The following is a 14,001-nucleotide window of genomic DNA, read 5'->3' as shown; positions in this document are numbered from 1 at the left end:
TCAATTTATTCTCTGTGAGTGATATGAAGCACTTTCCAGCACAACTGTGACCCTCTAGTTTTTCATGCAATACGTCCTCCAGGCAGCCACTTACTTAGGGACAGTTGACGCAGAAAGAGAAAGCCCCCAATCTGCACAAGCCCACCATAGCTATAGGGACGCGGGTGGCGTTGTGGTTTAAACCACGGAGCCTAGGGCTTGCCGATAGGAAGGTCAGTGGTTCGAATCCCTGCGACAGGGTGAGCTCCTGTTGCTCAGTCCCAGCTCCTGCCAACCTAGCAGTTCGAAAGCATGCCAGTGCAAGTAGATAAATAGGTACTGCTACGGTGGGAAGGTAAACGGCGTTTCCGTGCGCTGCTCTGTTTTCGCCAGAAGCTGCTCAGTCATGCTGGTCACATGATCCGGAAAAACTGGACAAACGTCGGCTCCCTTGGCCAGTAAAGCGAGATGAGTGCTGCAACCCCAGAGTCGTTCACAACTGAACTTAACTGTCAGGGGTCCTTTAGATTTACCTTTTATCATAGCTATACAGGTGATTCCCCACTTACGCAGGGGAGAGCACCTTCCAAACACCCTTGAAATGCCCTCTCTGCCACTGTCTCTCCAATCCAGATTTAAAAAACCCATACACTTTACCAAAAATGTCCACAACTGGAATTGAAGCTCTGGGGCCGGCAGAAGGCTGGAGGACACACACAGTTGCTGCTGCTGCTGCGCTCCCACACACATTAGATGTTAGGTGGGGAGGCTGAGCAGCCTAAACAAAGCCCCACTGAGCATCCAGTCTCTTCTCCGTCCTTACTGATGTCCTCTTAGGGCTTTGTGGAACATCTCCTCGCAAGCCACAAGGACTCCAGCTCTCCTCTTCCATTTCCTGGTATGAATTAAATTACCGTATTTTTTGCTCTATAAGACTCACTTTTTCCCCTCTTAAAAAGAAAGGGAAATGTGTGTGCGTCTTATGGAGCGAATGCAGGCTGCGCAGCTATCCCAGAAGCCAGAACAGCAAGAGGGATTGCTGCTTTCGCTGTGCAGTGATCCCTCTTGCTGTTCTGGCTTCTGGGATTCAGAATATTCTTTTTCTTGTTTTCCTCCTCCAAAAACTAGGTGCGTCTTATGGTCTGGTGCGTCTTATAGAGCGAAAAATACGGCAATTGTTTCCCAGTGTGCATACGTGGTTGTGCATATGTCAGTCACAAGTGGGGAGTCTCCTGTAATCCCACAATCAAACTCTGGTATTTGCCATGTGATGGACATTAAAGGATTTATTTTCCTTTCCCATGCAGGGCTTACGCAAGCGAGAGCTCCTCAAGGAACTGCTTCCCGTCATCGGTCAGAACCTTCGTTTGCAACGGCTTTTCACCGAATACCAAGAGCAGCTAGATATCTTGAGGGACAAGTAGCGCCTCTGCAGATCTTTCTCTGGCCTAAGGAAAAAAGAAACCAATTGCAGAAAAGCATTAATAACAGGTGGAAACGGAAGGGGCCATAGTCAGAATGGAATACTCCTGGGAGAGATGCGAAGAAGAACCAGGCCCCGGGGTGTTTTAATGAGCAAAATACTGATGATTTTTTGAAAGGAGGTGACAAGAGGAATGTGTGGGGGAAATGGGGATGAACAGAGCATGCTTTTGCACCCCCCCCTCCCCATGTGGAATTTGAGCATCGCTACCGTGGCCTGTGGCCGCCATGGAAAAGTTCTGGAGAATGTCCTTCAGGGGTCCTTTTGATTCTAGATCTCATAGGGACAAATATCAAAGAGACTACCTGGGGAACCAGTTGGGTTTTGGATATCCCGTGAAAAGCACATTACAAGAAGATAAACTGAACATCTTATTAACCCTCATTCTAGGGTTCTTTGCTAAGGATTTATTGAGGCTCTGTCCTATATTTGGGTTATATAAGAAGAAGCCCCATAAAAGAAAAAGAAAAATTCATAAAATACTTAAGGAATTATGCAGCCAACAGACTCTCTTAACTGTGAATAACAATAAAAATTAAAAAAAAAAAATATTACAGGCTGTTCTATCACATGGACTATTTTTGTACTAGAATTTGCTAACTTGTAATATGACATTTTATTTGGCCAATAACCAGAATTCCCCGCCCCCTTTACCCAAATCACCCTGGTTGTAATGAAACGTAACCCATTAATTATGACAGCTGTATTGCTGAATAACTGTACCAAAATTAATGTCATCTGGTTTTTGATTTTTAACTATTTGTAAAAGGCATTTGTGGGGGAGGTGGGATGGGGAGGTAGCTGAAAAGGGAGGGGCTGGGCTTTTGGGGGAGGGGTTTTGTAAGTACAAATAATAAATGAACATTGCATTGATCTAAGAACAAAGTGGAAGTTCTTGTGCTGCTTGTAGTAGCATTAAACTGTACGGGCCACAGCCTGTTTAAAACAAAAACTGAATGCAGCCTTTGTTTTCAGTCGGTAGTCATTTGTACAGTCATACCTGGGGTTACAGACGCTTCAGGTAGCGGGTTTTCGGGTTGCGCACCGCGCCGAACCCGGAAATACTGGAATGGGTTACTTCCGGGTTTTGGCGCTCGTGCATGTGCAGAATCACTAAGTCATGCTTTGCGCATATGCAGAAGCACCAAGTCATGACCTGCGCGTGCGCAGACGCAGTGCTGCAGGTTGCAAACACTGTGGGTTGCGAACGTGCCTCCCACACAGATCACGTTCACAACCAGAGTGTCCACTGTATCTATTTCAGCTGTGGGTCATCACTGAAGCATCTTTACCAATCAAGCCTGAAAGGGAGGGAGGAAGCCATATCGCACAAACACACAAGTATTGGGATTACATAAATAAGTTGGTCATAAATAATTTTAGAAGAGGCATTCATGGTAGGCAATAGCTGTATTTGTTTAGCTGTAAGCTGTAATAAAACAGAGAGTAATAATAATAATAATAATAATAATAATAATAATAATAAATTAAAAGCTTGAGCCAAAAATACACGCATAATTTCCCGGTCATCAGTGTACGTAAAGACACAACCAAAGTACAGTAACTGCATTAAAAAAATTTTTTTTTGCTGTTTGATAATGAAAACAAACTCTCTAGGTGTGACTAGGTTTCTGCAACTAAACTCCTGACGAATATTTTTGACAGGGATCTTTAGATAAAGAACCATATCCTTTGTGGTGGTTTTACACATTGCACAAAAATACAGTTCCAAGGGTTTTCTTTTTTATAACAGCCATCTGAAAAAGCAGAGAGCATGACATTATATCTTTGTTCTATAAAAGCGATTCTGTGAGTAGCTACAGTTATTAGATCCAAATAGTTAGCTTGCCAATGATCTGGCTGAATGCATGGAATGGATAAAGAGCTTATCAGCCAGTCTTGCCCATACACAAGAAGGATTGGTTGTGGTTTAGACATAGACTGGCTCTCAGTCAGCTGGCTCTCAAAACCAGTGGCAAGTGTATAAAAAAGGTAAAGGGACCCCTGACCATTAGGTCCAGTCGTGACTGACTCCGGGGTTGCGGCGCTCATATCACTTTACAGGCCGAGGGAGCTGGCGTACAGCTTCCGGGTCATGTGGCCAGCATGACTAAGCTGCTTCTGGCGAACCAGAGCAGCGCACGGAAACGCCATTTACCTTCCCGCTGGAGCGGTACCTATTTATCTACTTGCACTGGCATGCTTTCGAACTGCTAGGTGGGCAGGAGCTGGGACTGAACAACGGGAGCTCACCCCGTCGCGGGGATTCGAACCGCCGACCTTCTGATCGGCAAGTCCTAGGCTCTGTGGTTTAACCCACAGCGCCACAGAGCGACTATTTACTTCTGGAAGTTAAGGGGCAAACCATAAACTACAGAAACCCAAACACCAGGGTGGGCAGGGTTAACATTCAGTTACACATATTTAACCACCGAAGTTTGGCATTCATGGTATTTTGTTAGGTGGTCTCCGCTACAAGTGGCCACCATATTCTGGGCTGCTTCATGAAGAAAGGCAGGATAAAAATTGAATTGGGCCTAGGGCCCCATTCCTTCATAAGAAGAGCTGTCTCATAGCATGTCAGACTCTTGGCCCATCTAGCTCAATACAGTCTACCAGTGTTCCTCAAAAGTGGGTCCCTAGCTGTTGTTGAACTACAACTCCCACTATCCCTAGTTAGCAGGACCAGCGGTCAGGGATGATGGGACTTGTAGTCCAACAACAGATGGGAAGCCATGTTTGAGAAACACTGGTACACTGACTGGCAGTGACGCTCCGTGGTTTCAGACATGAGTGTTTCCCATTCTATCTGGAGATGGAACCCAAGACCTTTATGCAAAGCAAGATGATCTGTCAATTGATACATTGGCCTTCCCAAATGGCCATGTCATGTATAAACTTGAACCCAGTTAAATAAACCAGTTATAAAACTCAGAATGGCTCTCCATTTTTACACCTGTGTTTTAACAAAAAAATAATAATACTGTATTTATGTTGCCTTTGATTTTATAGCTTGTTTTATGTTTATATTGATTTTTTAAAAATAATAATAATCATTGTAAGCTATCCAGGTATCCCTCGTGGGTAACCTAACATGTGGGTGGAGTTAGAGGCAAAAGTGGACTCATTCTAACATGTTTTGTTCTTATCGGCATGAGGGTGCCATATTTGACAGAGTCTTGCAGCCACAGAAAGTTTAGATTCAATGTGATTCAATGCCTTCTCATACAGGACACCCTTCTGGGTGTGTGGGTGCATCTTTGTAGTTGTCCATAATGTATTGGAAGGAGGGTGTACATCCCCCAGCTCCTTTTTCATTCAATAAATATTTTGACTATTATTGGCATAGGTTCACATACATGAGAGAGACTTGTGATGAAGGAAAGCATTAGGCTGGATGTACACGGGTGGCGCTGTGGGTTAAACCGCAGAGCCTAGGACTTGCTGATCAGAAGGGCAACAGGGTGAGCTCCCGTTGCTCAGTCCCTGCTCCTGCCAACCTAGCATTCAAAAGCACGTCAAAGTGCAAGTAGATAAATAGATACCGCTCCTGCAGGAAGGTAAACGGCGTTTCCGTGTGCTGCTCTGGTTTGCCAGAAGCGGCTTAGTCATGCTGGCCACATGACCCGGAAGCTGTACGCCGGCTCCCTCGGCCAATAAAGCGAGATGAGCGCCGCAACCCCAGAGTCGGCCACGACTGGACCTAATGGTCAGGGGTCCCTTTACCTTTACTTCAGCATCATCTGCCTTAGAGAGTGATCTAATATTTCTACTAGTATTTAGTAAACAAAGCTGAAATGTTGAAACTGCCACAATTGCCAGATATTCATTTCCACCATCATCCATTAATTGATACTAATGAACTTACAAAATGGGGGGGGGGGGATTCACCCATCAATGAATTCCTGCCCTTAGATACTAACCCTCTGCAGCCACTAGAGCATGATCATTCTTGATTGGGCTATTGGCAGTGGCGGGTTGAGTTTATTTCTTTAATACTTCTGTAAATCTTTTTCTTTTAATGTAATATTTTAAATATGTTTTATTATGGAGATTTCAGTTAAAATAAATAAAGTGATACAGAAAAAAGAAGGAAAAGTGTGAGAGAGGAAAACCAACAACAAAGACATGTATAAAAGCGAAAATATGCAAAAAAAAAAAGCAATATATGATATTCCCATACATTCTTGTATAAATTGTCCTAGTGCTTATATAAATGCTAATAGCCTACTACATTTTGTATAAACTTATATTTCTGCAAATCGTGTGGTTCCTCCAAGCCTGTTGGCTTATATGTCTCTCTTGATAATGGCTATATAAGGATACTGTACTCAAGAGAACGGATTTTGGGAGCCCTTGCAATATATTAATTCCCAACTGTGGCCAGTGGACTACCAGGGGCTTCATTCAAGTGGAGTGTTGCATGTTCGCATTAAATACAGTTTGGTTTTTAATTGCTTCATTCATTTATTGCAATCTGAACTCTGTGGAGTGCAAACAGCAAATATGATAAAAGTGGCCCGAAAGAGAAAAAATGTAGGTAAACCACTCACTTTCATACAGGGCTATTATTGCTGAGAATTCATTGTGCAGAATAGTGACAGCTACTCAGTCTCCCAGGAGCCGAAAGAGACACCTATGCTTATTTTATATTCCCAGGAAATGTGATTCCCAAGCTTTTTTTGTTTATTTCTTTATTTATCCAGGGCCGGATTTAGGTTTGATGAGGCCCTAAGCTACTGGAAGGTAATGGGGCCCTTTAAACGTCCAGCTGTCCTTTGGCAATAACAAATTGTCGTTTTTTGTGTTGAATATATGCTATATGGTAATTTATGGACCTAATAGTTCTCTAAAGCCATTTACACCTAACAAAATATGTATTTTATCAAAGTAATTGTTGAACTGAAATACAATTAAAAAGAAGTATATTAATAGTGAAATAATTATTAAGCTGTAACTTAAGGTTTTTTTCTTTCAATTTTTAGGGGGCCCCAAGAGAGTGGGGCCCTAAGCTATAGGTTGTTTAGCTTATACGTAAATCCGGCACTTTGTTTTTTAAAGTTGAGAGAAGAGGGAGCGCGAAGAAGCGCGGAACTCTTAAAGTGCCGGCTCGGTGCTTCCGGTTAGGGGGACCCCTATGAGCGGCGCACTCCGCTCCACCGGAAGTAGCGGCAACTTCCGCTTTTCTCTTCAGAAGACTCTTTCTCTCTCCACCGTTTGGATTACCGGCTGGGCTCCGTGTGGCGTTGCTTTTTCTTCCTCCCTCCCCGAGGCCACCGCGGAGGTGACCAAGCTCGGCAGCCAGGATGGGGAAAAGGCAGCACCAGAAGGACAAGATGTGAGTGGAAATCTCCGGCTCTCCCCTTCCCACACCCGAAGCGAAAGGGCCCTCCTGGTTCGGTTGTGGTCAGGCTGGGGGCCGCTGAGCCTCTCCCGTCAGGTTGTTACCACACGGCGGGGGGGGGGGCTGTTGGGGTGCCTCGGTAGAAAAGGCGGCAAATAAATGCAGGGGCGGGGGACAACAACAAAAACAAAATATGTTTACTAATCTCTGCATGCTGTTGTGTCACTTTAGTTTTTTAGGTTTTGTATTCAGTTCATGGGTGTAGCCAAGGGGGGGGGGGGCGTTGCAGGCCTAAATCAATACAAATCTGAAGTTCTGCTCCCCTCCTAACAAACATCATGCCTGTGCCCATGATTCGGTTAATACATTATACATTATACACACACACCCCGCTTCTGGAGCAACGGGACACCGCGATGAAACCAAACCAGAGCGCACGGAAACACCGTTTATATATATATGTGTGTGTGTGTGTGTGTGTGTGTGTGTGTCTATATAGAGAGAGAGATACTCTCTCTATATCTCTCTCTCTATATATCGACACACACACGTAAACGGTGTTTCCGTGTGCTCTGGTTTCCATCGCAGTGTCCCGTTGCTCCAGAAGTAGTTTAGTCCTGCTGGCCGCATGACCCAGAAAGCTGTCTGTGGACAAACGCCAGCTCCCTCAGCCTGAAAGCGAGATGAGTGCCTCAACCCCATAGTCACCTTTGACTGGATTTAATTGTCCAGTGGTCCTTTACCTTATATAGATACACACACACATATATAAATATATCTATCTATATCTAAAAATCCACCAGGTTTTGCTGGACTGCTGTTTTTGTTTTGTTTTTTAATAATAACATTTTAAAATCAGTTTTCCAGTTTTACACCTTCTTTCTTCTTCTTTGGTGATCACTTGTAGCTGAGTAAGATTGTCTTACATGAACACGGTCTTAACAGTGAGTCCATAAGTGACACTGGAGGCCAATTCTGGATCCACACATCCTACCACAGTGGGGACATGTTTTCGGGCGGGAGTTTATCATGGTGAGGGTTTGCCAAGCGTGTCTTCCTCTTAGCACATTTCTCCCTTTTGTCCTGAGTTCGAGCATCTTCAAGCCCATGACGCCTTTGGTAAAGGCTGTTCTTCAACTGGAGCACTTGCAACAGCGCAGTGCACCAACTGCATCGTTCACAAGGCTTAGATCATAGTTCTGTATCTTAGTCCAAAAGGCTGTGAGGTTTAGGTGGGTTGCATAAGTTGCCCTCTCGCCACATGCGTTCCAAGAATAGTGCAGCTGGTTTTCAACTGGTTGCGTTTGTTTTAAATCCAGCTATGTCACTGGATGTGTATTGGCTGTTTATTGGTCGTTTTAAAAGCTATATAAAATTGTACTGGTACAGGTATAGGAATGCTAGGCAACTCAAAGCTCTGCCCAGAAAGTGACCTCAGTAAATAAGGCTTGACATCTGTAAAACAGGTTCTTGGGTTTTTTTACTGGTCAGAGAGCTTCATGCACACACACAACAGCTGTATAGGGAAAGCTAGTACTATGATCTTGTAGATGGTGATGGGGAACCAAGAAAAGAGAGAGCCATTTGCCTTTAAGTCTCCTGGTGAGTTTGTGGGCAAGGTGATATATGAACCAGGGTCTGGGTCCTGACTGGGGCTTGCTTCTTGTTAAGTGCCTTTAGGATTGTAGCCTAAATCTTTTGGCTATTTACAAGCTTCCTTCTCCTTTGCTCTTATTAGATGGCTTTTCCATTCAGCTGTCTTGCAAAAGGCATTTCAAATTTGGATGTCACACCCATTTTTTTCTGTATCAGAAGGTTCTATAACTGCAGCAGCAGTTCCAAGCTCTGGAAACAAAACTTGGGGCGATAACTGTTGTCCCCCTAACTGTCTCTCTCTCTCTCTAGGTACATAACTTGTGCAGAATACACGCATTTTTATGGAGGAAAGAAAGCAGGTATGTGGCTTGGATTTACAGCACTTTTATTTTAAGAACATGGGAAGAGCCTGCTGGATCAGGCCAATGGCCCATCTAGCTCAGCATCCTGTTCACAGTGGCCGACCAGAAGCCTGTGGGAAACACACAAGCAGGATTCAAGCATATAAGCTTCAAAATCCCTTGTGGCTTCCAGCAACTAGTATTTAGAACAGGCATAGGAAAATCCGGCCCTCCAGATGTTTGGGAATACAATTCCCATCATCCTTGACCACTGGTCCTGTTAGCTAGGGAAGATGGGAATTGTATTCCCAAACATCTGGAGGGCTGGAGTTTGCCTATGCCTGATTTAGAAGCATTGCTTCCTCCAACTGTGAAGGCAGAGCATAGGTGTTATGGCTAGTAGCCATTGATAATCTTCTCCCGCATGAATTTGTCCTATCCTCTCTTAAAAGCATCTAAGTTGGTGGCTACTACTGCCTCCTGTGGGAGCGAGTTCAATAGTTTAACAGTGTGCTGTGTAGAGAAGTATTTTCTTGTCTCTGTCCTGGGTATTCCAACATTCAACTTCATTGGACGCCTGTGAATTCTAGTGTCATGAGAGAGGAGGAAAAACTTTTCTGCGTCCAGTTTCTCCACGTTGTGGACTCCATGCAGGAACTATCATGTTGCCTCTTATTCACGGTATTCTGACATACAGTTATTTCCTACTGTTTTCATGGGTGCATCATTGGGATCAGTAATGTGCATAAGGGGTGTGTGTGTGACATTATCCAATGACATCCATGATGTCTGCTGCATGCCCACTGGTGTGAATGATATTTAGGGTAACGTGGTGTATCGATCAGAAATCCACGGTTCATTAATGCATTGTAAAAGGAATGTTAGAAACTGAGACAGAAGCTCTAGCATTATAATCAGGAAAACAATCTGTTTATCCCAGGTTGAACACGATGTGTGTGTGAAATATTTTTATTTTATTTTAATTGAACAGAAATTCCACAGTCCAACTTCAGACGTCTACCTTTTGATCACTGCAGGTGAGCACTGAAGAAATATTAAATTCTAATTTAATTCCTTTATCATTCTTATGGGGAAAATAGGAAGCTCCCTTATGCAGAGTCAGACCATTTGATCCTTGAAGCTCAGAACTGTATACTATACACTGGCAGCTGCTCCCCAGTTTTTCAGACAGAAATCTCTTCCAGCCTGGGATACCAGGGATACTCATTTAGAATCCATCATTTAGAATCACCCTCCTTTTTGAATCACTCTCCTTTTTTAGTTGAGGTGACCAGAACTGTAGACAGTATTAATATGTTCATTTGTAATATAATCACCTGTGGCTCCCTAGTGAGATCCACCTGGTGCCATCTTTAGCATTCTTTTGGCACTGGGATAGCACATGAATTGGTAGAGCATGAGACTCTTAATCTAAGGGTCATGGGTTTGAGTCCTACATTGGGCAAAAGATTCCTTCATTGCAGGGGGTTGGACTAGATGACCATCTTGGTCCCTCCCAGCTCTACAGTTCTATGATTCTAATTGCCTTTTGAGGAAGCTTATAAGCACTCGTCAGAACATGCCCATGTCTTCATCTGAGACTTTTCTCCATGTTACCCAACTTTATTTTTATTTGTTTATTTTATATAATTATTATTATTGCATTTATATTCCATCTTTCCTTCAGTGTAGCCCATATCCTCCCTCTTCCCTTTTCCCCCTCACAACAATCCTGTGAGGTAGGATAGGTGGAGATACAGAGGTTGGCCCAGGGTCACCAGTGAGCTTTATGGCCCGAGTGAGAATTTGAACCCCATTTTCCCAGGTCCAAGTCTGATGCTCTAACCACTATACCGCACTGGCTTCCCCAGAGTTTTAAGTGAGGATCTACTATGAACAGGGCTGTTTTTTGGGTGGTGGAGCTCCAGTTGCAGAATATCCGATCCAGAAATATTTCTTTGTGGTCATTGCTTAGGTCAGGAATGGGGCATGTTGTTGAACTCCATTCTGTTGGGAATTGTTGTTCAACAGAACATGCATGGCCCACGGGGACCCCATCCCAGGATTTAGGTAAAACTGCATTGCTGGCTTATCATTGTGCTCTTCTGCTGATATTTAATTCACATTTACTTAATTGCCACATTACTTTTTTTCTCCCCCCTAGCTTATCTTTGCAGCCATTTGAATATCCTGTATGCACACCGGAAGGCACCATCTTTGACTTGCTGTAAGTTGCTACTTTTTCAGTGGTCTCCCTCTCTTCCCCCCATTAGTATAGCTCTTCTCTCCTTGAAGGAAAATTGAGCAAATCTGCCATCTAGGATGCACAGTTCTTATCGTCACAAGTTGCTAATAGGTGGGGAGAATAATGTATGTCCTGAAAGACCTACATTGGCTCCCAGTACGTTTCCGAGCACAATTCAAAGTGTTGGTGCTGACCTTTAAAGCCCTTAAACAGCCTCGGTCCAGTATACCTGAAGGAGCATCTCCACCCCCATCTGAGGTCCAGCGCCAAGGGCCTTTTGGCAGTTCCCTCACTGCAAGAAGCGAGGTTACAGGGAACCAGGCAGAGGGCCTTCTCGGTAGTGGCACCTGCCCTATGGAATGCCCTCCCATCAGATGTTAAGGAAATAAACAACTATCTGACTTTTAGAAGACATCTGAAGGCAGCCCTGTTTAGGGAAGCTTTTATTGTTTAATAGACTATTGTATTTTAATATTCTGTTGGAAGCCGCCCAGAGTGGCTGGGGAAAGCCAGCCAGATGGTTGGGGTATAAATATTATTATTATTATTATTATTATTATTAGGAAAGTGAGTTCATATCCAAGGTGTTATTTAAGTTGGGGGCTTCTCAGCTCACTTTCCTAAGCCCCTAGGCTGTACCAGAACACATGTGACTTTTCGGGAGGAACCAGGCATTTCTGATTCGCTGCATCTTTTTTGCTCTTGTTTTAGGAATATCGTTCCCTGGATAAAGAAGTATGGGACGAATCCAAGCACAGGAGAGGTAGGTTTTCTTGGATGGGGGGCGGGCGGGCTGTGTTCCTCTAGAAGCTGATGGCAGCCCAACTCCCATGAGCCCCAGCCAACGTAGCAAGCAGCTGGGAAGAAGGGGATTGTGGTCCATCAGCAAGACTGCTGCCGAGCCTCTGTCCAGTTTTCACATTTACTCTTGATTTGGTGTACTCTGCTTTTTCTAAAATTAATTTTTTGTTTCCCAATTTAGCGAGGAAAGGAAATAGAATAAATAAAATTAAGGAAGAAATAAAAGAGAGAGAAAAGCAAATTATAATATACAGATAACTCTAGTAATAACGGTAGACCACAATCTGTTCACTTTGGGAATACAGTGACCATCAGTACAGGAATAAATTAATAAATTCATGTAGGCCCTGCAGATGTTCAAATAGGTATCCACATGTAAATTATGCATATATGATATTCATTTAAACGTTGCCAGGGCTGTGAGGTCCTTAGACCAGAGGTTTTCAACCTTTTTGAGTACATGGCTCCCTTAACAAACTACATTCTTTCTGCGGCACACCTGTGGGGCTCAGGAACCCAGTTATGCCACCTCTTACCTGCAGAGCTGGCAGCCCCTCACCCTTTTTCGAACACCCTCCCTTGCGGAGTGTTCCCCTCAGCCTCCTGTCCTCTCCCCTCTCCTTGGGCATCTTCTGGGCAGCCACTGCTGCTGCCCCTGGTCTCTGAGTTGCCCCCACCCCACCCTAAAGAGAGGTGCCTCCCAAAGGCACCAGTTGCTTACTGAGGTTATAGCCAGGGCTGTTGCAATAAACAGCTGTGCAAACCATTGGGAGGCAGAGACACGAGAGGGCTTCGGAGGGAGGGAGGGGAAGGAAGGAAGGAAGGAAGGAAGGAAGGAAGGAAGCATCCCTGACCGTCATTCAAGGCACCCCAGGGTGTCACAGCACACTGGTTGAAAACCACTGCCATAGACCATTGTGTAATAGACAATGGGTATTTATCCTTCCAGGCTTGAAGTATAAATCTCTTAGCCACCATAAGGACTCTCAAAATCCACTTTTGTTGTCCACCCATTAATCCAGGGGTCAGCAAACTTTTTCAGCAGGGGGCTGGTCCACTGTTCCTCAGACCTTGTGGGGGGCCGGACTATATTTTTTTTTAGGGGGGGAATGAATGAATTCCTATGCCCCACAAATAACCCAGAGATGCATTTTAAATAAAAAGCACACAGTCTACTCATGTAAAAACACGCTGATTCCCGGACCATCGGCGGGCCGGATTTAGAAGGCGATTGGGCCAGATCTGGCCCCCGGGCCTTAGTTTGCCTACCCATGCATTAATCCCAAGATTCGGCTCACTCCGCATTTTATCTTGATTCTGATTTGAAAGTTATGTGCGCATGTGCTATCCTGACTTCTGAGAGCATGCACCATGCTTCTCGGTTGTGGCCTGCATGCCGGTTTGAAATTGGTCACATGGTCCTCCTAGATTTAAAGAAAAGCACAAAGAGATGCAAAGCATCTGCTTTGCATGCAGAAACCCCAGGTTTGTTCCCCGGCATCTCCAGGTAGGGCTGGGAAAGTCTTCTTTCCAAAGCCCCAGTAAGCTTCTGCCAGTCAGCTAAGGTTTTGTATATGTAAAAGACTGTCTGACTGATATGCACCTTATTTCATTCCTTGAGTTTCTCTAGATGGTATCCTTGCTATGTGTGCCCTGTGCAGTGCCAAATTTACATATAAGCTAAACAAGCTATAGCTTAGGGCCCCACTCTCTTGGAGGCCCCCCCCCAAAAAAAAATTAAAGGAAAAAACCAACTGGATGTACGTTTCCAAAATACAAGATTAAAAAAACAAATAAAATTGATAAAATACATGTTTTGTTATGTGCAAATGGCTTTAGATACCTATTAGGTCCATAAATTACCATATAGCATATATTCAACACAAAAAACAGCGACAATTTGTTGGTGACAAAGGACCGCTGGACATATAAAGGGCCCCATTACCTTCAGTAGCTTAGGGCCTCATCAAACCTAAATCCGGCCCTGCCTGTGTGCTCCTTTTCCTCCTTTCTGTTTATTGATGAAGCCATCCCAAACGTCTTGCCTTCAATTTCTTTGTTAACTTGAGCCTCGTTTTAAATTTAACTCATTTCACATATTTATATTTATGTGTGGATTGTTGCTTTTCTCCCTTGTTTGCTGCCTTCTGCTGCTGCCTGAATTAACCCTTCTGGAAAACTTTTTGCTCTCCTGGGATTAAAGCGGTTACAG

General features: G+C 44.1%; 2 protein-coding genes across 2 annotated transcripts in view; both read left to right on the top strand.

The window, feature by feature from the left end:
* The window catches only part of HIRA (histone cell cycle regulator), a 55,713-nt gene extending 53,445 nt beyond the window's left edge, over positions 1-2,268 (top strand). The window contains exon 25 of the mRNA XM_080985087.1: positions 1,287-2,268. Within this exon, the coding sequence (XP_080841213.1) occupies positions 1,287-1,403 (117 nt within the window). The 3' untranslated portion in view covers positions 1,404-2,268. The remainder of the gene's footprint in view (positions 1-1,286) is intronic.
* A 4,361-nt stretch (positions 2,269-6,629) lies between these two features.
* PPIL2 (peptidylprolyl isomerase like 2) overlaps positions 6,630-14,001 on the top strand; it is a 76,248-nt gene continuing 68,876 nt past the window's right edge. The window contains exons 1-5 of the mRNA XM_080985190.1: positions 6,630-6,800; positions 8,712-8,761; positions 9,735-9,780; positions 10,908-10,970; positions 11,700-11,751. Of these exons, the coding sequence (XP_080841316.1) occupies positions 6,769-6,800; positions 8,712-8,761; positions 9,735-9,780; positions 10,908-10,970; positions 11,700-11,751 (243 nt within the window). The 5' untranslated portion in view covers positions 6,630-6,768. The remainder of the gene's footprint in view (positions 6,801-8,711; positions 8,762-9,734; positions 9,781-10,907; positions 10,971-11,699; positions 11,752-14,001) is intronic.

This window comes from Podarcis pityusensis, assembly GCF_964106645.2.
Source record: "Podarcis pityusensis genome assembly, chromosome: 16".
In the NCBI taxonomy this organism is placed as follows: Eukaryota; Metazoa; Chordata; class Lepidosauria; order Squamata; family Lacertidae; genus Podarcis; species Podarcis pityusensis.
The sequence above is the reverse complement of the archived record's forward strand: the minus strand, read 5'-3'. Positions and strand labels throughout refer to the sequence as shown.